This window comes from Dipodomys merriami, unplaced genomic scaffold, assembly GCF_024711535.1.
Source record: "Dipodomys merriami isolate MVZ:Mamm:240054 unplaced genomic scaffold, mDipMer1.0.p SCAF_409, whole genome shotgun sequence".
In the NCBI taxonomy this organism is placed as follows: Eukaryota; Metazoa; Chordata; class Mammalia; order Rodentia; family Heteromyidae; genus Dipodomys; species Dipodomys merriami.
In genome coordinates, this window is record NW_027205704.1 from 74,506 (window position 1) to 98,214 (window position 23,709).

The 23,709-nt window shown below is 56.7% G+C and overlaps 1 protein-coding gene across 3 annotated transcripts; it reads left to right on the plus strand.

Moving 5' to 3' along the window:
* On the plus strand, positions 1–23,709 carry LOC138806814 (autophagy-related protein 2 homolog A-like). Of its 3 annotated transcripts, none has more exons than XM_069992162.1 (41): positions 1–273; positions 2,906–3,068; positions 3,171–3,323; positions 3,461–3,563; positions 3,972–4,107; positions 4,198–4,296; positions 5,383–5,479; positions 5,556–5,720; positions 5,827–5,967; positions 6,947–7,184; positions 7,269–7,416; positions 7,497–7,589; positions 8,323–8,478; positions 8,579–8,822; positions 9,259–9,355; positions 9,479–9,638; positions 10,823–10,965; positions 11,050–11,189; positions 11,295–11,455; positions 11,830–11,980; positions 12,121–12,326; positions 12,420–12,500; positions 12,727–12,833; positions 12,921–13,013; positions 14,685–14,755; positions 14,933–15,009; positions 16,053–16,223; positions 16,365–16,491; positions 16,576–16,793; positions 17,613–17,821; positions 18,054–18,189; positions 19,344–19,595; positions 19,711–19,812; positions 19,905–19,986; positions 20,095–20,221; positions 20,308–20,380; positions 20,508–20,590; positions 20,845–20,966; positions 21,599–21,753; positions 22,793–22,945; positions 23,027–23,709. In XM_069992162.1, the coding sequence occupies exons 1-41, from the start codon at positions 103–105 to the stop codon at positions 23,261–23,263; spliced, it is 5,841 nt and encodes a 1,946-aa protein (XP_069848263.1). In that variant the 5' UTR covers positions 1–102; the 3' UTR covers positions 23,264–23,709. The 3 variants fall into 3 exon arrangements, with proteins under 3 accessions (XP_069848263.1, XP_069848264.1, XP_069848265.1); XM_069992163.1 differs by having other exon boundaries at positions 20,308–20,377; XM_069992164.1 differs by having other exon boundaries at positions 16,053–16,217.

Genomic DNA, 23,709 nt, shown 5'->3' on the forward strand with positions numbered 1-23,709 from the left:
AGAAGCGGCGGGGTGAGCCGGGGGCTCTAGTGAACAGCGCAGCCGGACAGGGATCGCCGGCAGGCGGTAAGCGGAGGCAGCCGGGTCCCGGCGTTCCCCGAGATGTCACGATGGCTGTGGCCATGGTCGAACTGTGTGAAAGAACGGGTCTGCCGCTACTTGCTACACCACTACTTGGGTCACTTCTTCCAAGAACATCTGAGCCTGGACCAACTCAGCCTGGATCTGTACAAGGGCAGCGTTGCCCTGCGGGATATCCACCTGGAGAACTGGGTGAGGAGCGGTGCCCGAGCTCAGGAAGGTGCAGTGGGCGAGAAGGCAGTGCCCGGTGGAGGGGTCAGGCTGGAGGGCCGGGCACTGGGCGAAGAGAGGCCGGGAAGCCGGGCCCTCTCCGGGCACCAGCGAGGTCGCCTTGGTTCCTTATCAGATCCTGAAGCTGGGAGGAACAGGCTGAGAGGGTGGGATGTCTCTCGTGTGGTGAATGCCAGCAGGATCTCATCGAGTTTGAGGACTGAGTTGAGCTGGGTGAAGAGGAATTAGAGGACCTATTGGCAGTGACAGAGTTGGGGAGGGGTAGTTGTGGAGGGATGGCTGGTAGGGGTACCGAGCCTTGCTCATGGCACCTGTGGAAAATGAGCCCCGACCTCCAGACCCAGAGATCCTGAGCCTGGTGGGTGGGGTTCCCCTCCGGAGGCAGATGTCAACAAAAGCGTCAGACCCTGTTGATCAACACCTCGTGCGACTTGCCGCCGTCTACTTCCTGCTTTTGGAGGTGGAGTTGGGCAGCCTATGCAGATGTTTAGGGGCGGGACTTGGAATCTAGCATCCCTACCTTGAGGGCAGCCCTTGAGGAAGGTGGGGAGGTCTGGCCCCTGGCTGGTGTTAGGAAGCTAAAGTGGATCTTGTTCTGGAGAAATGTGAGGCAGGGGGCTGGTGGGTCAGGTTCCCTGAATCACAGCTCACCTAATTTAGAGTAACCAAGGAGCCCTCGATTAGAGGCCTCAGCCTAGCACTGGTTTTGGGCCACCTCTCCAGTTCCAGAGCTGCAAGTGGGCATGGGAGTAGAGGTTTCTTTTCTGGCTGGTGTTAAGAGTTCTGGCCCTTTGGGCTGGAAAGCCAGACATAGAGACAGAACAGGCCTTGGGAAAAAATGTGGATTGAGAGTAGGCAGAATTTCCCTGTAGCCTGTGGTCTGTGAGGGCCCAATTAGGAAGCCATTTACATTCAGCCCCAGAAAATACTCCCAGGTCTTACGCCCTAACTTCTTTTGAAAGAAGACAGAGACTCCCCTCTAGGCTGGTTTTCAACCTGGCCCCAAGCAAAATTCAGGCACTTTGCGAACCAACCCTTTTTCTCAGCTCTAGGTCCCCAAATCAGACTCCAGGTGGGGTGGGGAAAAGGCCTGGTCCCAGTCTTAGCCCTGGTTGAACATGGGGTACCTAGACTAGTGTCCCCTGGGTCTCTGTGTCCTCAGCCATGGGCCTCAATCTCAGTCATTAGCTCCGTTTGCACTTATTTAACATTCATGCATCCAAAAAGTGTTCACCGAGAACCTCACTGGTAGCACGTAGACTGGAGGTCACTGGGAGAAGGCTGGCAGGGTACAGCACTTTTATTGGGGCTCAGTCTTGTGTTCAGAGGAACAGCCACACTACTATCTTAGATTTAAGGATCCATCTGGATTCAAGTCAGCCCCTCTCCTGGACAGTTCTCCCCTTGAACTCTGTGCTGGCCCTGGGTGAGCATGGACTGCCAGGCTGGTGCACCTGTTGTTCCCACGCCTGGAACACATCGCCATCCATCTCTGCCTGGCTGCCTCCTCTTCACTCTTCAGCCCTTCCCCCACCTCGGTGTTCCCAGACCCCCTCCCTCCCTGGCACCCCCTCACCTCTGGTTTCATCCTGGTCTGATGAGGCCATGCAGTCTCAATGTCAGGTGTCTGGTAAAAGTTTATGGTTTGTTTTTGTTTTGTTTTTCGGTCATGGGGCTTGAACTCTGGGCCTGGGAGCTGTCCCTCAGCTCTTCAGCTCAAGGCAAGCGCTTTACCATTTGAGCCATAGCACCACTTCCGGTTTTCTGGTAGTTAATTGGAGATAAGAGTCTCCTGGATGGCTCACGCCTGTAATCCTAGCTACTGTGGAGGCTGAGATCTGAGGATCACGGTTCAAAACCAACCTGGGCCGGGCGCTGGTGGCTCACGCCTGTAATCCTAGCTACTCAGGAGGCTGAGATCTGAGGATCGCGGTTCAAAGCCAGCCCGGGCAGGAGAGACCGTGAGACTCCTATCTCCAATAAACCACCAGAAAACCGGAAGTGGCGCTGTAGCTCAAGTGGTAGAGTGCTCGCCTTGAGCTGAAGAGCTGAGGGACAGCGCTCAGGCCCAGAGTTCAAGCCCCACGACCGACCAAAAAAAAAAAAAAAAAAAAAAAAAAAAAAAAAAAAAAAACCAACCTGGGCAGGAAAGGCAGGAAAATCCGTGAAACTCTTTATCTCCAATAAACCACTAGAAAACTGGAAGTGGTGCTGTGGCTCAAGCAGTAAGTGCTCACCTTGAGCTGAAGAGCTGAGTGCCGAAGCCTAGAGTTCAAGCCCCACGACCAACCAAAAAAAAAAAGTCTCATGGACTTTCCTTCTTGGGCTGGCTTTGAACCGTGATCCTCACCCAGCAAAAGTATTATTTTTTTTAACTGAATGGAGTGGGAAATATTGGAGCTGGCTTCAGTGTTGAGTACCTTTGGTTGATGGGGTTAAGGGTTAGGGAACAGCATGAACCAAAGTAGGGTCTTACAGCATGCAGAAAGACGGAAGAACTAGCGACCCTCTCCAAGGCCAAATGGCTGTGCAGGCAGTAGAAGCCAGCTGGATTCGAGGTTCCATGAGCTGATATGTCCCTTTCTCACTTCAGTCTGTGAACGAGGTGCTGGAGTCAATGGATTCACCGCTGGAGCTGGTGGAAGGCTTTGTGGGCTCCATCGAGGTGGCTGTGCCCTGGGCTGCGCTGCTCACTGACCACTGCACGGTGCGTGTGTCGGGCCTCCAGCTCACCCTGCAGCCCCGCCAAAGCCCAGGTGAGGCATGACAAGGCCAGGAGCAGGCAAGTGGTAGGACTGAGCCTAGGAACCCAGGAGCTGTCAGAGCCTGCTTACCCTGAGACCCCTTCCTCTCCACAGGGCCAGGGGCTGCTGACTCGCAGAGCTGGGCTTCCTGCATGACTACAAGCCTGCAGCTGGCTCAGGAGTGTCTTCGGAATGGGCTTCCCGAGCCCTCAGAGCCTCCACAGCCCCTAGAGGGGCTGGAAATGTTTGCCCAGACCATCGAGACAGGTAAGCCAGCTCCTCCATAGCTCACAGGACAGGGGCCTCAGACAGCAACTTACCCCTTGCTGTTCAGAGGGGAAATTGCCTTCCCTCTGGCTGCCCCAGCTGACCTGAGACACTCCCCCCCCACCCCCACATACCAGTGCTGCGGAGGATCAAGGTGACCTTTCTGGACAGTGTGGTGAGGATAGAGCACTCTCCGGGTGATGGGGAGCATGGCGTGGCCATGGAGATCCACGTGCAGAGGTACAGATAGGCTGGGATTCAAGGGTGTGAGAACTGCTTATTGGCCCTGCCTCTTCCCCTCTCACCCCTCACCCCTAAGCCCGTCTCCCGGGAAGCCACAAGGTGAATGAAGCAGGTGGGCCTGATGGTAGTGGGGTTGGGGAAAAGGGCCGAGGTGGGAGCATGCACTGGCATCCTGGACCCAAGTGTTCTGCGTGGCATGGGTCCCAGAAACCAGGTTAGACTCTGAGGATCAGAGGGACTAGCTGAGCATCCTAGCTGGACATGGTGGTCCAGGGTGTCGTGGATAGGGTAGGCAGCTTTGCAGGCTGGGCTCCCCAACCCCATACCCCTAGAGCACAACACTGTGAGGAGAAAGGGCACCAGGCGTGGGGTGGCCAGGACAAGGGCTGACCCTCCACTCCCCAGACTGGAGTACTGTGACGAGTCTGTGCGAGACCCGGGCCAGGCACCTCCGGTGGACGTGCACCAGCCACCCGCCTTCCTACACAAGCTGCTGCAGTTGGCCGGGGTCCGCCTGTACTTCGAAGAGCTCCCCTCACAGGTAGGCTGACTGCCTTCCACACCCTCAAGATCCCAAAGCCCCTCTGATCCCACAAACCCTCTCCTAACTTCGCAGCTCTCCACCCCTCAGGCAGATCCACCAGAGCCTCCCTTGCAGATTGGCAGCTGTTCAGGGTACATGGAGCTGATAGTGAAGCTGAAGCAGAACGAGGCTTTTCCAGGACCTAAGGTAGGTCACCAGGCACCCAGGATGAGCAAGTGTGCCCCATCTCCAGTGATGTCAAGGAGGGAAATTATAGCCAGGTATTGGTTGCTCAGGCGTGTGTTCCTAACTCCTCAAGAAGCTAAGATCTTTATTTATTTGTTTGTTTGTTTGTTTTGTCAGTCCCAGGGCTTGAACTCAGGGCCTGGGCACTGTCTCTGAGCTGCTTTTGCTCAAGGCTAGCACTCTACCCCCTGAGCCACAGTGCCACTTCTGGCTTTTTCTGCTTATGTGGTACTGAAGAATTGAACCCAGGGTTTCATGCATGCAAGGCAAGCACTCTACCACTAAGCCACATTCCCAGCCCAAGAAGCTAAGATCTGAAGCTTTTGGTTTGAAGCCAGCCTGGGGAGGAAAATCTGAGACTCTGATCTCCAATTAGCCAGCAAAGAGTATAAGTGGAGCTGTGGCTCAAGTGGTAGAGCATCAGCCTTGATCCAAAAAGCTAAAGGAGAGTGCTCAGACCCTGAATTCAAGCCTCAGGACCAGCATGGAGAGAGAGAGAGAGAAAAAGAGAGAGAGAAAAAGAGAGAGAGAGAGGAGAGAGAGAGGAGAGGAGAGAGAGAGAGGAGAGGAGAGAGAGAAGAGAGAGAGAGAGAAAAAAAGAAAGAAAGAAAGAAAGAGACAGACAGACAGACAGACAGACAGGCTGGGAAGGTGGCTCAGTGATAGAGTGCTTGCCTCGTATGCGTGAGGCCCTGGGTTCAATTCTCAGCACCACATAAGCAGAAAAAGCCAGAAGTGGTGCTGTGGCTCAAGTGGTAGAGAGAGCACCAGCCTTGAGCTGAAGAGCTGAGAGACAGTGCCCAGGCCCAGAGTTCAGGCCCCATGACCGACAAAAAAAGAGAAAAAAGAGAGAAAGGAAAAGAAGGGAAATTACGAACTGCTTTGAATTAGAGAAACTGAGGCTCAGAGAGGTCTGGTTGTGAGCAGGTTCATGCAGCTACTTGGTAATAAATAGAGTTTAGCCTGATGACTGACATCAGGGGGAGGGGGCAGGTAGCAGCTCTCAAAGGGACTGAGTGACAAACATGGCCGCCCTTCACCCCCCAGCTGGAGGTGGCGGGGCAGCTGGGCTCCCTGCACCTGCTCCTGACCCCACAGAGGCTCCAGCAGCTCCAGGACCTGCTCAGCGCCATCAGTCTCACAGGTGAGGCTTCAAGACAACCAGGGGGTGGATGGTTAGGGCTGGCAACCAGGCTGGACTGAAACCTCTTCCCTTACAGCCCCAGAAGGCCTTGCTGACAAGCTGAACAAGAGTCGCCCACTAGGTGCTGAAGACCTGTGGCTGATCGAACAGGATCTGAACCAGCAGCTACAGGCAGGCGCTGTGGCCGAGCCCCTCAGCCCAGACCCTGTGACCAACCCCCTCCTCAACCTGGACAGTCCTGGTGGGTGCAGGGCCGACACTGATTGGAGTGGCAGCTTGCACGAGTGCAAGATCCCAGGGGCCAAGCCCCTCTGTCTCCTAACGCCTCTCGCCTCCCCCTCACCTAGACCTCTTCTTCTCCATGGCTGGCCTCACGAGCAGCGTGGCCTCAGCGGTCTCTGAGCTCTCCCTCTCTGACGTAGACCTTAATTCCTCCGTGCACAGCAACATGGCCTCCCACCGACTCTCTGCCCCAGCCCACCCAGCTGGTGAGTCCAGCTCCCTGGATAGGGGAAAGGAGCGTTAAGAGGCCTTCACATCAGATATGTGCTGTGCTGGAGGCCCTGGCGATGCCTGGACACCCACCACGGGTGATAACTGGTTATGTGATGGGCAGGGCACAGCTTTTAGAGTCAGTGCTCTTGACTTTCTGCTTTTTGGGGCTGGGAAGGTGGCTCAGTGGTAGAGTGCTTGCCTCACATGCATGAGGCCCTGGGTTCAATTAATCAACACCATAAAAAAAAAAAAAGGCCAAAAGTGGCACTGTGGCTCAAGTGGTAGAGCGCTAGCCTTGAGCTGAAGAGCTGAGGGACAGCGCCCAGGCCCAGAGTTCAGGCCCCAGGACTGACAAAAAAATCTTTCTGTTCTTCTTTCCTTCATTCTTCCTTTCTTCCCTTTTCCTTTCTTCCTTCCTTCATTTCTTCCTTTTCTCACCAGTCCTGGGGCTTGAACTCAGAGCTGATATGTTGTCCCTGAGCTTTTTTGCTCAAGGTGGACACTTTACCACTTAAGCCACAGCTCTACTTCTGACTTATTGATTACTAATTGGAAATAAAAGTCTCAGGGACTTCCAACATGATTCTTAGATCTCAGCCTTCCAAATAGATAGGATTACAGGCGTGAGCCTCCAGCACCCACCTTATTTAAATTCTCTGAGACTCAGTTTCGCTTTCTATCAACAAACTATGTTTTAGGCAATACTTGAGTTTATTGTGGGTCAGGTGCTAGTCTGTGTTTTACACTGAGGCCTTCTAGAACCTTCAGGGGGTTAAATTGAGCTAGGAGATATTTGATGTTGCCTCTGCCCAAGTAAATCCCTTTCCAGAGCCACACAATGAGATAGATTTGCTCCCCCACAGTCCAGCTTAGCCATCGTTTCTCTGATCCCCCAGCGCCATGGCCAACTGTCACCCCACCTAGGGTCCTCTGAGCTCCCAGGAGCCTTTGGTAAAGCCTCTGTTCCCTCAGGCAAGACAGCCCCAACTCCTGTTCCGGGCACCATGCGCCCTGACTCGCTGCTGAAGATGACCTTGGGTGGCGTGACCCTGACTTTGCTCCAGACATCTGCCCCAGCTTCTGGACCACCTGACCTCACTACCCACTTTTTTACTGAGTTTGATGCCACCAAGGATGGGCCATTTGGCTCGCGAGACTTCCAGCACCTTCGGCCACGCTTCCAGAAGGCTTGCCCCTGCAGCCATGTCCGGTACAAGCCCAGCCTGAGGCCGAGGCCTGCAGAGACCGCCAGGGCCCCCATACCCCACCTCTGACACCTACCTCCTTACCACAGGCTCACGGGCACAGCTGTCCAGCTGTCCTGGGAACTGTGGGCAAGCAGCCGGGGCCGGCGGACGACCACCACAGAATTGCACTTCGGGCAGCTGGAGGTCCTAGAGTGCCTGTGGCCCAAGGGCTCTTCAGAACCCGAGTACACAGAGGTAGGGGCTGAGGAAGGGCCTGGGGGTGAGGGGAGCATGAAGCCAGCCTAGCCCTGCTTACCTCCACTGCTTCGTCCTAGATCCTGAGTTTCCCCAGTAACCTGAGTACCCAGGCCTCAGTTCGGCCCTGTGGGCACCTACGCCATACACAGACCCTGCGCCGGCTGCCAAAGGTAGCTGACCTCCCCCCACCCCCCCAAGCCGAACTGTGAGGCTATTGGTTTCTTCTCATGGTGTGTCGACCCCAATCTGGCCTCTTCACTGTCTTCTCTGCTGTTCACCCTGGCCCTCCTTTTCCTATGCTCCAGCTGGACCACACCAGGCTATTTCAGAGCCTTTGGGTGTGAACTTGTACACTCTGACCAAGCCATTCTAGAGGCCTGGTTCTCCTTCCCTGGCTCAGAGAGTGGCCTGCTAGGCCTTTGAGGCTGGAAGGGGCAAGTGTTCTGTGATGTGTGTGTGCGCGCACACACACGTGTGTACGTGCATTGGAGCTTGAACTCAGCTTCATGTTCTTGCTCAGCTTTTTCACTCAAGGCTGGTGCTCTACCACTTGAGCCACACCTCTACTTCTAGCTTTTGGCTGGTTAATTGGAGATGACAGTCTCTGATTGGTCTGTTTGTGCTTGGCCTGGCTTTAAATCAAGATCCTCAGATTTCAGCCTCTTGAGTAGCTAGGATTACAGGCATGAGCCACCAGTCTCCAGCATTCAGTGACTTCTTAAGTAAACTGGCTTCAGGTGGCAGTGTGGAAAGTCTGCCTCGGTCCCTCCTGGGCGCCCTCCCCATGCTCTTCTCCCACCTCTGAGGGGGTTCAGGTTTGTTTTTGCTTGAGGAAACCCTTTCCTACCCTGCCTCTGTCTACCCCATGGCCCTCAGTGACCCCAACATCTTTATTCTACATAGAGCCGGGCCCGGCGCTCTGTTGCCTGCCACTGCCATTCAGAAGTGGTCCTGGACCTGGAGGAATTCCAGGCAGATGTGGAACTGGGGGCCCTGGACCGATTTGCTGCCCTGCTGCACTTGGCCACTGCACCCCACAAGCCACCTGCTGGTCTGCTGGTAAAAATGTCTTGCTGGGCCTGGGGTAGTGGAACACCAGCCCTCTGGCCCTACCACGGTGGCAGGGGCCCTGGCATCTCTGATCCTCACCCTTCCACAGACAGAGCCCCCGTGGGCTTCAGAGCAACAGACAGTGTTTCGGCTTTCTGCACCCCGGGCCACCCTGCGGCTGCGCTTCCCTATTGCTGATCTGAGGCCTGAGCGGGACCCCTGGGCAGGCCGGGCTGTGCGGACAGAGCAGCTGCGACTGGAACTGAGTGAGCCCCAGTTCCGGTCAGAGCTCAGCAGCGGGCCTGGCCCCCCAGTTTCCACCCGCCTGGAGCTCACCTTTTCTGACCTGCATGGTAAGAAACCCCTGAGGACACCTTGAAGGGGCCCTGCTACCAGGTGGGCTTGGGAACACAGGAAGGTGTAGATCTGGCCCTGGCACAGGCCCCTGCCATCCTGGGGCACTGGACCACTGCCAGACCATGGGGTGTCGCCATGCTCCCCAGCACTGGGGAAGAAAAGTAAAAAGGTACCAGGCACCAGTGGCTCACACCTGTAATCCTAGCTATTCAGGAGGCTGAGATCTGAGGATCACAGTTTGAAACTAGCCCAAGCAGGAAAAATCCATGAGACTTTTATCTCCAATTGACCAGAATGGCACTAGAGCTCAATGTGGTAGAGTGCTAGCCTGAGTGCAAAAGCTCAGGGACAGCACCCAAACCTTGAGTTCCAGCCCCATGACTGACAAAAATAAAAAGGTATCAATGATGACTCCACCTCCCATCCCCCCAGGAATCTACGAAGATGGAGAGAAGCCACCCATCCCTTGCCTAAGGATTGCCAAATCTGTGGACCCCAAGAACATTGGGCGCAAGTACTTCCTGCCACAGTAAGTGGAGGCCCTGGGGAGACAGCGGGACAGGAGGGGTCTATTGCCCCTGCTGGGGATGACAGGAGACCAGCCTGGGCCCACAGGGGCCCTGCAGACCAGTGACAGGCCTGTGCCCGGCAGGGTAGTGGTGACCCTGAACCCCCAGTCCAGTGACACACAGTGGGAGACGGGTCCGGACAAGAGTGAGGACCTGGAGCTATCCACGGAAAGTCCATGCGAGCTACGGGAGCCTGAGCCCTCACCCTTCTCCTCTAAGAGGACCATGTATGAGACGGAGGAGGTAAGGCCCCGCCCCACTGCTTCCTGGGGCCTTCACCCCATCACAATAGCTATTGTGGAAGACACCTGTGTGCCTATGGACCAAACTGGCGATCACTTGGGGCAGGCATGATGTGACCCAACATGGTATGCACATTTTCTGTCATTATTTCTGTCCAAAAAGGGAGTCTGAAGTTCCCACCGGGCCCCGGGTGGAGGGAGCACACTGGGGAAGGCAAGCCCCCCAGTCAGGACAGTAGGGACCCAGCCACCTGCTATTAGCAGGGTACCTTTCTGCAGTTAAGGACTGAAAGGCACTGCAGGCCTGTCCAGGTTCTCTGCACGCCCTGCCACGGGATGGAGAATTAACCTGCAGATGGGTTTCCTCCTCTAGGATGTAGGCACAAGGACTTCTGTCACGTGGGCTGTTGTGAGGACTCAGCTCACATTTGGGCAGCTCTTAAGACTGGCATGCTGCCGGGCGCTGGTGGCTCACGCCTGTAATCCTAGCTACTCAGGAGGCTGAGATCTGAGGATCGCGGTTCAAAGCCAGCCCGGGCAAGAAAGACCGTGAGACTCCTATCTCCAATAAACCACCAGAAAACCGGAAGTGGCGCTGTAGCTCAAGTGGTAGAGCGCTCGCCTTGAGCTGAAGAGCTGAGGGACAACGCCCAGGCCCAGAGTTCAAGCCCCACGACCGACAAAAAAAAAAAAAAAAAAAAAAAAAAAGACTGGCATGCTACTGGCACTGTGTCCTAAATGGACATCACCCTCACCAATAGAGATGGGCTTCTAAGAACGAATGGGTGGGTGGAAGGGTGGATGGATGTATTGGGTAGGTAGAGGAATGGGTGAGTGGGTGGATGGATAGATGGACAGATGGATAGATGGACAGATGGGCAAGTGGGTGGATGGATGGTTTGGATAGGTAAGTGAATGAATGAATGGATGGATGGGTGGATAGATGATGGGTAGATGCACAAGTGAATAGATAGATGGGCATTTGGGCACGTAGGTAGATGGATGGATAATTGGAAGTATGGGTGGATGGATAGGGATGGATAGATGGATGAGCAGAGAGAAGAAGGAAGGGAAGGAAAGGGGTAATCAAAGGTCAGGACACAGATTCTAGAGCCATGTCTGCCTTAGCATGTCTTGGCTTTCCTACTGAGGTTCTTTCTCCCCCCCATCCCCACCCCCATCCAGATGGTGATCCCTGGAGATCCTGAGGAGATGAGGACATTCCAGAGCCGGACGCTAGCACTCTCTCGCTGTAGTCTGGAAGTACTCCTGCCCAGTGCGCATGTCTTCCTGCCCAGCAAAGAGGTCTACGAAAGCATCTACAACAGGTGGGGACATGCCAGGCAGGGCCGGGCATGGGGCTGGCCGGGCATTGTCCTTACTCACCTCTGCTACCCATCCTCCCACGTCAGGATCAACAATGACCTGCTCATGTGGGAACCCGCAGACCTGTTTCCCAGCCCTGGCCCTGCCACTCACCCCTCAGGCTTTCCAGGCTCCTCTGGCTTCTGGCATGACAACTTCAAAATGTGCAAGTCTGCCTTCAAGCTGGGTATGAGAGGCACTGATTGGGCCAGAGGGAGGATTCTAGGTGTGGGCAGGACTGGGCCAGCCCTACAGGTCCGCGTCTCACCCCACCACCTTGATGTCACCCCAGATTCAGACTCGGATGAAGAAGATGTCAAGTTCTTCTCAGTAGGGGCATCGAGTGTCCCTCAACCTCCTGCCCCTGATCCCCCAAGACACCACTCACAGAGTACCTTCTCTACCTTGGTGAAAGTACTGAAGGGTCGGATCACAGCCTTCTGTGAGGCTAAGGTGAGCCAGTCGTGGGCAGCTGAGCCTAACTCCTTGGTTGTGGGAGCGAGACAAACGTAAGCAGCTATAGGTCAGAAATGTGGAGTAGATGGTATGGGTAACCAGCCCGCCCCATGGCCACCCTCTGAGTCACCCTTGCCAGCCACCGGCCCCATCGCCTCCCTACATCCATTCATCAGCCCCTCCTCTTCATAAAGCCCCGAGGGAGAGGGCAGATACCATTTGGTCTCAGGCTGTCAGGGCGAGGCTGGTCTTCTGGGAGAGACAGTCCCACAGCCCTGTCGTGGAGTCGGCAGGAGCAGGGGAGGTCCCCTAGTCTAGGCCTCTATTACGGGTGGTCCAGGGCACAGCAGTGATGGGGGTGCACTCTGCAGGATGAAGATGGGAAGCGACAGGAAGGGCGACATGGGGAGCTGGTACTGGATGTGGACCATGGCACCATCTTCAACGTCTCCCAGTACCGTGGCCAGCCAGGGTTCGGTTACTTCTGTGTGGAAGCTGAAAAGGCAACACTGTATCACCGAGGTGTGAGAGCTGGGCACTGGGTGCCCTGAAAATCTAGGCCTCAGGCTGGCAGGCCCGGGGTGGGGTGGGGAGATCGGAGGGAGAGAGCTGGCAAGAGGGGCCAGTGCAGGGCACAGACAGCTCATGAGATCCTTCCCCAGCGGCTGTGGGCGATGCCCTGTTGCCCAGTCACTTGGAACTGCCCAGCTTTGCCCCTCCGGCCCACCTGGCGCCCACCATCTACCCATCGGAGGAAGGGGTGACTGAGCGGGGATCCTCAGGCCGGAAGGGGCAGGGCCAAGGCCAGAGCCTCCCCATGCTGTCCGCCGCTGTGCGCATCCACCTAGATCCCCACAAGAACATCAAGGTACTGTTCCTGCTCGTGCCCAGCTGGCTCCCTTCTTTCTGTGTCTGCTGGGCCCTGGGATCTCCACCCTCCTGACTGCACCCCCATCCCCAGGAGTTCCTGGTGACGTTGCGGCTCTATAAAGCCACCCTGCGCCACTACATGGCCTTGCCTGAACAGAGCTGGTACTCCCAGGTGAGCAGAGGTGGCCTGGGCAGTCATGTGACCAGTGATAGTGGCCTCCTGGGTTGGGCAGGGCCAGGGTGGCTGGGATTGAGGCGCATCGGTTGTGGGCTAGGCCATGAGGGACAGCTGATGGGTGACAGGTGGGATGGCAGCGAGGGCTGGGTCAGGAGAGGATTCGAGGAGGGAGGTGTCCATCTTTCCTCACCATCTCCCCCCACCCTGCCCGCCACCCAAGCTGTTGGAGTTCTTAGACGTGCTGGATGACCCCGTGCTGGGCTACCTGCCCCCAACCGTCATCACTGTCCTGCACACACACCTGTTCTCCTGTGCTGTGGATTACAGGTACCCAGGCGGGGTGGCCGGCAGGGGCAGGCCTCGGGCACAGGGAGCCTGCCCCAGCCTAAATGTGACTCCCACACACACTCCCAGGCCCCTGTACCTCCCCGTGCGCGTCCTCGCTACCACTGAGACCTTCACCCTCTCCAGCAATATCGTCATGGACACGTCGACCTTCCTGCTCAGGTATTTGGGATCTTCCCTCCCACTCCCACACACCCAGACCCTCTCACTATGTCCCCCTCCCCTCCAAGCCAGGCTGTGGCCTGTCACAAGCGTCCTTAGGAACCTAAGTTGTTTCCACTTTCCTGGAAGGGGTTGCTGGGCCCCTCAAATCAGAGCCTGAGAACCTAATGCTCTCTGACTTGGTAATCTCATCTCTAGAGAGCACTGGTAGCTCATGCCTGTAATCCTAGCTACTCAGGAGAGGTTGAGCTCTGAGGATTGTAGTTTGAAGCCAGCCTGGGCAAGGAAAGTCTATGAGACTCCTTTGTTGTTGTTGTTGTTTTAATTTTTTTTATTGGGATGAAGTGATTACATAAATTTCACAAAAAGCCAGAAGTGGATCTGGGGCTCAAGTGGTAGAGTGCTAACCTTGAGCAAAAAAAAGCTGAGGGACAGCGCCCAGCCTTAAGTTCAAGCCCTAGAATGACACACATACCACACACATACACACAAAAGGAAGAAAATGCCACAATATATTGCTTAGTGAAAATAATATGTCGTAAGCTAGCACAGTGACTCGTGCCTTTAATCCTAACTATCGGGATGCTGAGATTGAGAGAATTGCTGTTTGTTTAAGTCCAGCCATGACAGAAAAGTTTGCAAGAGTCCATCTCAACCAATAAAAAGTGAGGTGTGGTAGTGTACAGCTGTCATCCCAGCTATACCAGAAGTATAAATAGGAGGATTGCCAACTGATCATCCTAGGCATAAAAGGAAGACTTTTCTTTAAAAACATTGAGAGCTCCTAGGGGAGTAGCTCAAGTGGTAGAGCACCTGCCTAAGAAGTCTAGGGTCCTGAGTTCAGTACCAGGGGGAAAAAAGACCAGGAAATAGCTGGGCATTGGTGACTCAAACCTGTAATCCTAGCTATTCAGGAGGTTAAGATCTGAGGATCATGGTTCAAAGCCAGCCGGGGCAGGAAAGTCTGAGACTCATCTCCAATTAAGCACCAGAAAACTGGAAGTGGCACTATGGCTCAAGTGGCAGAGCACTAGCCTTAAGCTGAAGAGCTGAGGGACAGTGCCTGGGCTCAGACTTCAAGCCCCATAACCTCCCCCCACTCCCCCCCCACACACAAAGCTGGAACTGAAAACGTGATTCAAGTGGTCCCTAGGGCATCAGCCTTGGATGAAAAAAGACCAAGAGTGTGAAATCTTGAGTTTAAGTCTCAATACCAACACACACACTAGGGTGGAGGGAGGGGCTCAATGTAGGGGCCCAGTAACACAAATGGTGGCTCACGCCTGTAATCCTAGCTTCTCAGGAGGCCAGGAGGCTGAGATCTGAGGCTAGAGGTTGGAGGAAAAGAAAAATGACAGGTGGGAAGGGAAAGTGAGGAAAACAAATGATAGAGAGGGCAGGGATGCCCCATGCAGTGGGGGGACCAAGTGAGAGCCTGAAAGAACTGGAAGTTCTCTGAGCTCTCCAAGTGCTGCCTGGTAAGGCGAGGGACTGCTGTCTGGCTGGAGCCCTTAGAACTCCGGGCCACTCTGTTCCCCCATGAGAGCCTTCCCAGCAGCTTCTTGGTGGCTGGGGCCTCTGCTGTCTGCAGGAGCCCCACTTCTGCCCGGCTGCCGGGGAGCAGCCGCCTGCAGTGGCTTCTGGGCCCTTCTCAGCCCTGATCCCCACCAGGTTCATCCTCGATGACTCTGCCTTGTACCTGTCGGACAAGTGTGAGGTGGAGAGCCTGGATCTGCGGCGAGGTGAGCAGGGCGGGCCCCGAGTCCTCAACCCCAGAGTAACCAGTGCCCCCCATGTAGCTGTTGGCTAGTTCTCCACTGCCCCCCATACTTGCAGTGGGCTGCGCCCAGTGGTGGTGGGCAGGGGCTGCACTGAAGGAAGCCATAAATAAGAAAAGCTGCTTCTACCTTCTGCCTCAGATTATGTCTGCGTCCTTGACATCGACCTCTTGGAGCTCGTGATCAAAACCTGGAAGGGCAGCACCGAGGGCAAACTGGTGTGTGTGGCTGTCACCAGGGGCAGAGTGCCTCCCCCCACCCCCCAAGAGCCAGGACCGGAGCTGTCCCTTGCTGTTCACTGGATGGATGGGCAGGATGTGTTTCAGTCCAGCCACCAGGGGGCAGCTGCAGGCAGGGTGGAAGCGAGCCTTGCTGGGGGGATGGGGGAGGGGAGCGGCCTGGTTCTCTGTATAGTGAGATAACGCCCCCACCTCATGGGGCCAAGAAGGAGGGGCAGAAGAAAGTTCGTGTGTGTGTGTGTGTGTGTGTGTGTAACTTCATGTGTAAGTCTAGGGTGTGTGTGTGTGTGTGTAACTTCATGTGTAAGTCTAGGGTAAGTCTAGGGGTGTGTGTGTGTGTGTGTGTGTGTGTGTGTGTGTGTGTGTGTGTGTGTGTGTGTGTGTTTCCTCAAGGCTAGTGCTCTGCTACTAGGGTAAGTCTAGGGGTGTGTGTGTGTGTGTGTGTGTGTGTGTGTGTGTGTGTGTGTGTGTGTGTGTGTGTGTGTGTGTGTGTGTGTGTGTGTGTGTGTGTGTGTGTGTATGTGTGTGTGTTTCCTCAAGGCTAGTGCTCTGCTACTAGGGTAAGTCTAGGGGTGTGTGTGTGTGTGTGTGTGTGTGTGTGTGTGTGTGTGTGTGTGTGTGTGTGTGTGTGTGTGTGTGTGTGTGTGTGTGTGTGTGTGTGTGTGTGTGTGTGTGTGTGTGTGTGTTTCCTCAAGGCTAGTGCTCTGCTACTGGGGCCATACCTCCACTCCCAGCTTTTTGCTAGTTAATTGAAGATGAGTTGCTTGCATTTGTCTGCCCTAGACCTCAAGCCAAAAATTTTCAGATCTCAGACATCTGGGTAGCTAGGATTATAGACATGAGCCATCCGTGCTCAGAGACCCCATGATACCTCAGGCTCAGTTTGCCCATCTGTTAAGTGGGGTGCCACACTGAAGGAAAACCTGCCTAGCTCTCTCTGTAGCAGGAACAAACTGTGACATCCTGCAGGGGGCCTGGTGGGCAGTGGGGGCCCCCTCTGATACCACACTGTTCTCCCACAGAGCCAGCCGCTGTTTGAGTTGCGCTGCTCCAACAACGTGGTCCACGTGCACAGCTGCGCCGACTCCTGCGCCCTGCTGGCCAATCTGCTCCAGTATGTCACAAGCTCCGGCGACCTGCACCCCCCACCCCGACCCCCTAGCCCCACGGAGATCGCCGGCCAGAAGGTACAGGTGAGGCCTGGCCACACAGGCTACCCTTGCTCGGCCAGGCCCCTCCTCCATATATCCTTCTGGGTCTGGGTTGGGGGGGTTACCTTGGGGCCACCCCTCCTTCTAGGCCTTCACTCACCACGCCTCCCCTGCCTGGACCAGCTCTCCGAGAGCCCAGCCACCCTGCCTTCATGCCCCCCAGTGGAGACAGCCCTCATCAACCAGCGGGACCTGACCGATGCCCTCCTGGACACTGAACGCAGCCTGCGGGAGCTGGCCCAGCCCTCAGGTGGGGTGGGGGGCGCTCCAGCCACTGCGGACGCAGGCAGGCACCCACTCCAGCATCTCCCACACTGGCTTCTCTCTTCCATAGGTGACCCCCTTCTTCCTCAAGACTCGCCCATTTCCGTCTACCTGTTCCCCGGTGAACGGAGTGCCGCTCGGGCTCCTTCGCCCCCTCCTGGGGGCCCTGCTGGCACCTTAGGGTCGTTCCCTGAGGGTAAGGCCCACGAGAAGGAGGAGGAGGGAGATGGAGACACCATGGACAGTGATGAGTTCTGCATCCTCGATGCCCCTGGCCTGGGCATTCCGGTGCGTGCGTGCGTGCGTGTGGGAGGGGCTGGCTCGGGGGGCGCTCTGCCCAGCAGGCAGCTGTCTAGGCTAGGGGTCCAGGATGGTCAGGTGCTTACTCAGTCCTCCGAGAGCTCCAGATCAGAGAAGTAGGCAGGAGGCAGCCTCGGTTCTAGGCTGCAGAGAGCAGGCGGGGCTTCAGAGAGAGGAGGCCTGCCATGCTGGGCAGAGAGACTGGGACATCTCAGGGGATGGAAAAACAATGAAAAGTAGGAGGGGATGCCTGTAAGAGCCAGTAGAAAATCCAAACACACCGTAGTCTCAGGGACAGGAGTGAGCCCCTCCCAGCTCGACCGCTCTGGGAATGGTAATCTATGAGGGGCCTTTTTTGGGTCAGAAATAGGGAAGAAAAAGCTGGGCACAGTGGCTCACACTTATAACCCTAGCTACTTAGGAAGCTGAGATGTAGGATCACAGTTCAAAGCCAATCTAGACAAGAAAGTCTCTGAGACTCTTCTCTCCAATAAACTACCAGAAAACTGGAGGTGATGCTGTGGCTCAAGTGGTAGAGTGCTAGCCTTGAGCTGAAGAGCTGAGGGACAGCGCCCAGACCCAGAGTTTCAAGCCCCACAACTGACCAAAAAAAAAAAAGTAAAGAAGCTCAGGGACAGCACCCAGGCCCTGAGTTCAAGCCCCAGGACCAGCACACACGCAGATACAGAGTCAAGAAAGAAGATAGGGAGATGTGGGGGAGGCAGCGTGGCGGGGACACTGGCAGGACCTGGAGTTGGGGGCTGGGTGGAGGTTCACCTCCAGGCCTCTCATGTCTGTTCCCCGCAGCCCCGGAATGGAGAGCCCGTGGTGACACAGCTGCATCCAGGCCCCATCGTCCTGCAGGACGGATACTTCTCTCGGCCCCTGGGCAGCACAGACCTGCTGCGGGCACCTGCTCATTTCCCGGTGCCCAGCAGCCGTGTGGTGCTACGTGAGGTTTCTCTCATCTGGCATCTCTACGGGGGCCGAGACTTTGGCCCCTACCCCAGCCATAGGTGAGGGGGGAGGGGGCATGCAGGTGGCGGCTGGCAGGACTGGGGTTGTGGCTTAGCCCAGCTCTGGTGAAGCCGATGGTAACTTGGATGCCCAACCCTTCCCCCTACCTGAGTTTCTCCTTCCTTGCCCTGCCTCCAGCTGGAGACTGGAGAAGGCTGACACCCCTGTGCTGGGGTGGGTGGAGGCCAGAGGCTTCCTTTGGGTCAGCTTGTCCCCCATTCCTCTCTCCAGAGCAAGAGTTGGCCTCGCAGGCCCCAGGAGTTCTCCTTCCCGCTGCTCTGGCCCCAACCGGCCTCAGAACTCGTGGCGCACGCAAGGTGGCAGTGGGCGTCAGCACCAGGTTCTCATGGAGATCCAGCTCAGCAAGGTCAGTGTGGCATCACCGCTGCCAGGGCACCCGCGGCCTGTGGCAGCCATCAGAGCAGCCAGGCGCCGGGGCTCACGCTTGTGATCCTCGTGACTCAGGATTCAGGTTCAAAGCCAGCCCAGGCAGAAAGGTCCCTGGGACCTGTCTCCCAGTTACCCAACAGAAAAACCAGTAGTGGAGCTGTGGCTCTACTGGTTGAGCACCAGCCTTGAGTGAAAAAGCCAAGTAAGAGTGTGAGGCCCAGTACCAGCACAACACAACACAAAAACCCCCCTTCAAAGGGAAACGCCCTTTGCCAGGCAAAGCCTGAGGAAGGTGGTCGTGACGTGGCCGTGGCCCATGGTGGATGATCAGGGCAGAACCAAAGGGTGGAGGGGCAGGAGGGCCTCTTGAGCAAAGATCTGAGCACACACAGGAGAGAGAGCAGGGGAGAGAGCAGGGAGGGGGAGCAGCTTGGGCCTCTCCCAGCAGCCACCAGGCCCTGAGGAGGCCAAAGCCAGGGCTGGGGAGGAGATGGGGCCAGGGCATGGACATCTGTGGAGCCTGGACAGTTTGATTCTTACCAGAATGAGGTGAGAGCCTCTGGGGTTTTGGAAGAGAGACCTCGGCAGTCAGCACAGGCCAGTGAGAGTGTTGCTGTGGGATGGTGATAGATTCCGGAGGGACCAAATGGCATAAGAGCCAGAGGTTTGGCTAGGCCTAGTGTGTGAAGCAGAGCATTCTACCAGAGAAATTGCAGGGAGCTCCCACTTGCAAGCGGCCCAGGCCGGGCACCGGGGGCTCACACCTGTAATCCTAGCTACTCAGGAGGCTGAGATCTGAGGATCGTCACAGTTCAAGTCCATGAGACTCTTATTTCTAATTAACCATCTAAATGGAAGTGGAGCTGTGGTTCAAGTGTTAGAGTGCTCACCTTGAGCCACAAAGCTCAGGGACAGCCCCTAAACCTGAGTTCAAGACTCAGGACCAACACTGGTGCTCAGATAGCAGAGCAGGCTGGTGCCACTCAGGTGAGATGATTGGAGTTCAGTGTGATTGCGTGGCACTCAAAGCCACATGATGTGTGGGACGGCCACACAGAGCTGGCAAGGCAGCAGCCATGTATGGGGCTGGGACAGGAAGGGGCATGAGCTAGACCCTGCCTCTGTCCTCAGGTGAGTTTCCAGCATGAAGTGTATCCCGAGGAGCTGGAGCCGGAGCCGGAGCCAGAGCCAGACACAGACACAGACACAGGCACCGACACAGACAGGGCCCCTAGCCAGGAGCTGGAGGAGCGGCCGCTGTCCCGCCAGGTGCTCATCGTACAGGAGCTGGAGATTCGAGACCGGCTGGCCTCCTCCCAGATCAACAAGTTCCTGCACCTGCACACGAGCGAGCGGCTGCCCCGCCGCACACACTCCAACATGGTGCGCAGGATGCAGGATGCGGGCGGTGCCCTGGACGGGCACAGCTGAGGGAGCGGGGTGGGCGGGGCGGCATTAGGGGACCCAGCATGCATCTGGGCTTGCCGTCTGTCCTCAGCTCACCATCAAAGCCCTGCACGTGGCCCCCACCACCAGCCCAGGCGGGCCTGAGTGCTGTCTCCGGGTCTCCCTGATGCCTCTGCGGCTCAACGTGGACCAGGTGAGGCAGGGCAAGCCAGGGCAGGGCCCAGTGTGATCCCCTCCATCCCCGGACTCCTGGGTCTGACGTGCTCCCTAAACTCTGCCCCACAGGATGCCCTCTTCTTCCTCAAGGACTTCTTTACCAGCCTGGTGGCTGGTATCAACCCCATATTCCCAGGAGAGCCCTCTGAGAGTGAGTGTTCGGGCTGGGGGAGGGGAGAGGGAAGTCCAGGGCCCCTTCCCAGGACAGCCAGGCACCCAGAGTCCCTGTCTCACCTCTGGTCCAACCTTCCGTCCCCAGCTCGCTCTGAGACTCGAGGCCGGCCTGGCAGCCCCCAGGATGGGCAGCCGGAGGAGATGAGCGGCTCCCAGGAGGCCTCAGGCGGCAGCCGCAGCTCCTCTGCAGAACAGCAGCCCATCTACTTCCGGTAGGGTTGTGGGCCAGGGGTGGGTGGTGGGCCAGACCACAGAGGACGTGGTCAGTGACCACAGGTCCCCCTCTGTCCACGCCCAGGGAGTTCCGCTTCACATCCGAGGTGCCCATCTGTCTGGATTACCACGGCAAGCACGTCACCATGGACCAGGTGGTGAGCAGGGCCAGCAGGCCTGGTGCGGTGGAGACTCGTCTCCGTGGGCCCCAACTCTGCTCAGATGTCGCTGTCACACCCATGCCAGGGTCCCCTCCCGCTAACCCCTCCTCTGTTCACCCCTCAGGGCACTTTTGCCGGGCTCCTCATTGGCTTGGCCCAGCTCAACTGTTCGGAGCTAAAGCTCAAGCGGCTCTGCTGCCGGCACGGGTGAGCCCCGAGCACCCCAGTCCTTCTCTCCGGGCTCCCAGTCTTTCTCTACTCCATTCTGTGTAGCCTTGACTAAGTTGTCACTCCTCAGGACCTGTTTCTCCTCTGTAAAGTGGGTCGAGCCGGTTCCATACAGCTGGGTGGAACCAGAGGGAGGTTGGGGTGCCCGCGGGGCTCCCCTTGCAGATGCACAGTTCTCCTGGTGCCCTGGTGTCTCTCCCCCGCCCCTCACCCCTCTCACCTCTTCCTTCTAGGCTTCTGGGGGTGGACAAGGTGCTGGGCTATGCCCTCAACGAATGGCTGCAGGATATCCGCAAGAACCAGCTGCCCGGCCTGCTGGGGGGTGTGGGCCCCATGCACTCGGTTGTTCAGCTCTGTGAGTGTCTGTGTTCTCTCTCTCTCTCTCTTTCTTCCTCTCTCTCTCTCTTCCATTGTGGGACTTGAACTCTGGGCCTGGGCACTATCCCTGAACTCTTCACCTCAAGGTGAGCGCTCTACCGTTTGAGCCACAGCGCCACTTCCGGTTTTCAGGTGGCTTATTGGAGATAAGAGTCTCACAGACTTTCTTGCCCTGGCTGGCTATGAGCCATGATCTCAGACCTCAGCATCCTGAGTTGCAACTGGTACCTGGCATTGACCTCTTTTGTTTTTATTGTTATGCTAGTGATGTGGCTTGAACTCAGAGCCTGAGCACTGTCCCTTAATGTTTTCTGCCCAAGACTGGTGCTCTACCACTTAAACCACATCTCCACTTTGGGCCATTTGGCAGTTAATCAGAAATAAGAACATCAGACTTTCCTGCCTGGACTGGCTTTGAACTTTGATCCACAGATCTCAGCTTCCTGAGTAGTAGATAGGCAGGTTAACCGGCTTGGGTGTGAGGTCTCTTGAAACTGCTTTTACTCTCAGGCAGTTTAGAGACTGCCATTGAGAAAGGAGGAGGGGTCCTCAGGCTGGCTGGCTGGAGGCTGGGCAGCTTCAGGCCTCTCTGATCGCCCTGTCCCCCAGTCCAAGGGTTCCGAGACCTGCTGTGGCTGCCCATCGAGCAGTACCGGAAGGACGGGCGCCTCATGCGGGGACTGCAGCGCGGGGCCGCTTCCTTCGGCTCCTCCACAGCCTCTGCTGCCCTGGAACTGAGCAACCGGCTGGTCCAGGCCATCCAGGTGAGGGCAGGCTCTGTGCTCCTGTGTGGGACAGGGAGGGGCTGAAACCCTGCAATCCATGCTGCAGACTCTGACCTCAACACTGTTGAAAGAAGGCTGGGCTCAGCAAGGCTTCCTGACAGCCCACGGGGCCCCCTGTGCTCCGCCCAGCTAGAAGGGGAGGCAGGAAGAAGAGGGTAGGACAGCAGGCAGCCAGCCAATGGCAAGGCACAGGCATAGAGGCCTACCTACTTGAAAAGGATTGGTTTTTATTTTATTTTTTTGCTATTTTTATTTATTTATTTACTTAACTTAGTTGCTTACTTATTGCTTGCTTGATTTGTGCCAGTACTGGGCTTGAACTCAGGGCGAGTGCCGTCGGTCCTTTGGTTTTTTTTCACTCAAGGCTGGAGCTCTACCACTTGAGCCACAGCTCTACTTCTGACTTTTTGGTGGTTACTTAGAGATAACAGTTTCACAAACTTTCCTACAGACTGGCTTCAAACCACAGTCTCAGATCTTAGCCTCCTCAGTAGCTAGGATTACAGGCACGAGCCACCAGTGTCTGGCTGTCCGAACTTCTTCACTCAAGGCTAGCACTGCACAACTCGAGCCACAACTCTGCTTCCAACTTCCAATTAACCAATTGGAAAAGAAAGTCTCATGGACTTTTCCGCTGGGCTGGCCTCAAACCATAATCCTCAATTCTCAGTTTCCTAAGTAGCTCAGATTACAGGTGTAAGCCGCCTGCACCTAGTTCTTTGTTTTTATTTTATTTGGGGGGGGTGGGGGTGGGGGCAGGCAGGATCTCTATGTAGACCAGACCCTCCTGCCTCTGCCTCCCCAAGGCTGGCCTTAGAGGCATGCGCCTCCAGGAAGAAGGGCTTGGGTTGGAGGAGATACTAGGAAGTCCCCTCAGGGACTTGATGTGCCCTTAGCTGGGGAAGGAGGCAGGGAGAAGAGGCCTCGCAGGAGTCCCCAGACAGCACAGCTTAAGGCCCAGTGTAGGTAGGGCTAAGGGAAGCCAGTTTCCTTCACTCAACTCTCCATGTGTCCTCAGGCCACAGCTGAGACGGTATACGACATCCTGTCCCCGGCAGCACCCATCTCCCGCTCCCTACAGGACAAGCGCTCCGCACAGAGGCTGCGCAAAGGCCAGCAGCCCGCTGACCTGCGGGAGGGCGTGGCCAAGGCCTATGACACAGTTCGAGAGGTGAGGAGGCCCCCAGCCCTGCTCCCGGAAACCCCACCCGCACCTGGCTCAGGCCCCAGCACTGACCTCTGACCTCCACAGGGCATCCTGGATACAGCTCAGACCATCTGTGATGTGGCAGCACGTGGCCACGAGCAGAAGGGGCTGACGGGCGCCGTGGGGGGCGTGATCCGCCAGCTGCCCCCAACGGTGGTGAAGCCAATCATTGTGGCCTCAGAGGCCACGTCCAACGTCCTCGGGGGCATCCGCAACCAGATCTTGCCCGACGCTCACAAGGACCATGCCCTCAAGTGGCGCTCCGAGGAGGCCCAGGACTGAGCACGGGCACTCTGGACTCCGTGGGGCACTGCCACTCCCACCCCCTCGGGCCCACAGTCGTCACCCAAGAGCTGCGTGGCACCCACAGCTGGGCCCAGCCTGCGCCCTCCAGGGGTTGGCCGCCTGCCCACCCTGCCTATTGCCAATCCGCTGTGAGGTGGGGCCTGCCTGCCTGCCTTGGGGCCATGGCCCTGTCTGTGCACTTTTCCTCTGGGGAGAAAGGACATGACCCCCCTCCCCGCCACCTGGGCCCACACTGCTGCCTTGTTCCAGGACAGAGGCTTTGGGACCCTCGCCTCCGACCCCGCTCAGCCAAGTGTCTCTCCGTGTCCCCTTGGAAGGCGGGGGTCAGACACCCGCGTGGGTCAGTGTATTTTTAAGCTCCTTGAGCATTGAGCCGTGGGTCAGTGTCTGCATGAAGTGGAATAAACTTGCCCACCGCCAGC

What these genes read in the sequence shown, in the direction of transcription:
- LOC138806814 (XM_069992162.1), top strand. Translation starts at nt 103, where the DNA reads ATGTCACGATGGCTGTGGCCATGGTCGAACTGTGTGAAAGAACGGGTC. An exon ending in TCCTGTGCTGTGGATTACAG is followed by an intron (nt 12,834 to 12,920) that starts GTACCCAGGCGG and finishes ACACACTCCCAG; the next exon opens with GCCCCTGTACCTCCCCGTGC. An exon ending in TGCGGCTCAACGTGGACCAG is followed by an intron (nt 19,813 to 19,904) that starts GTGAGGCAGGGC and finishes TCTGCCCCACAG; the next exon opens with GATGCCCTCTTCTTCCTCAA.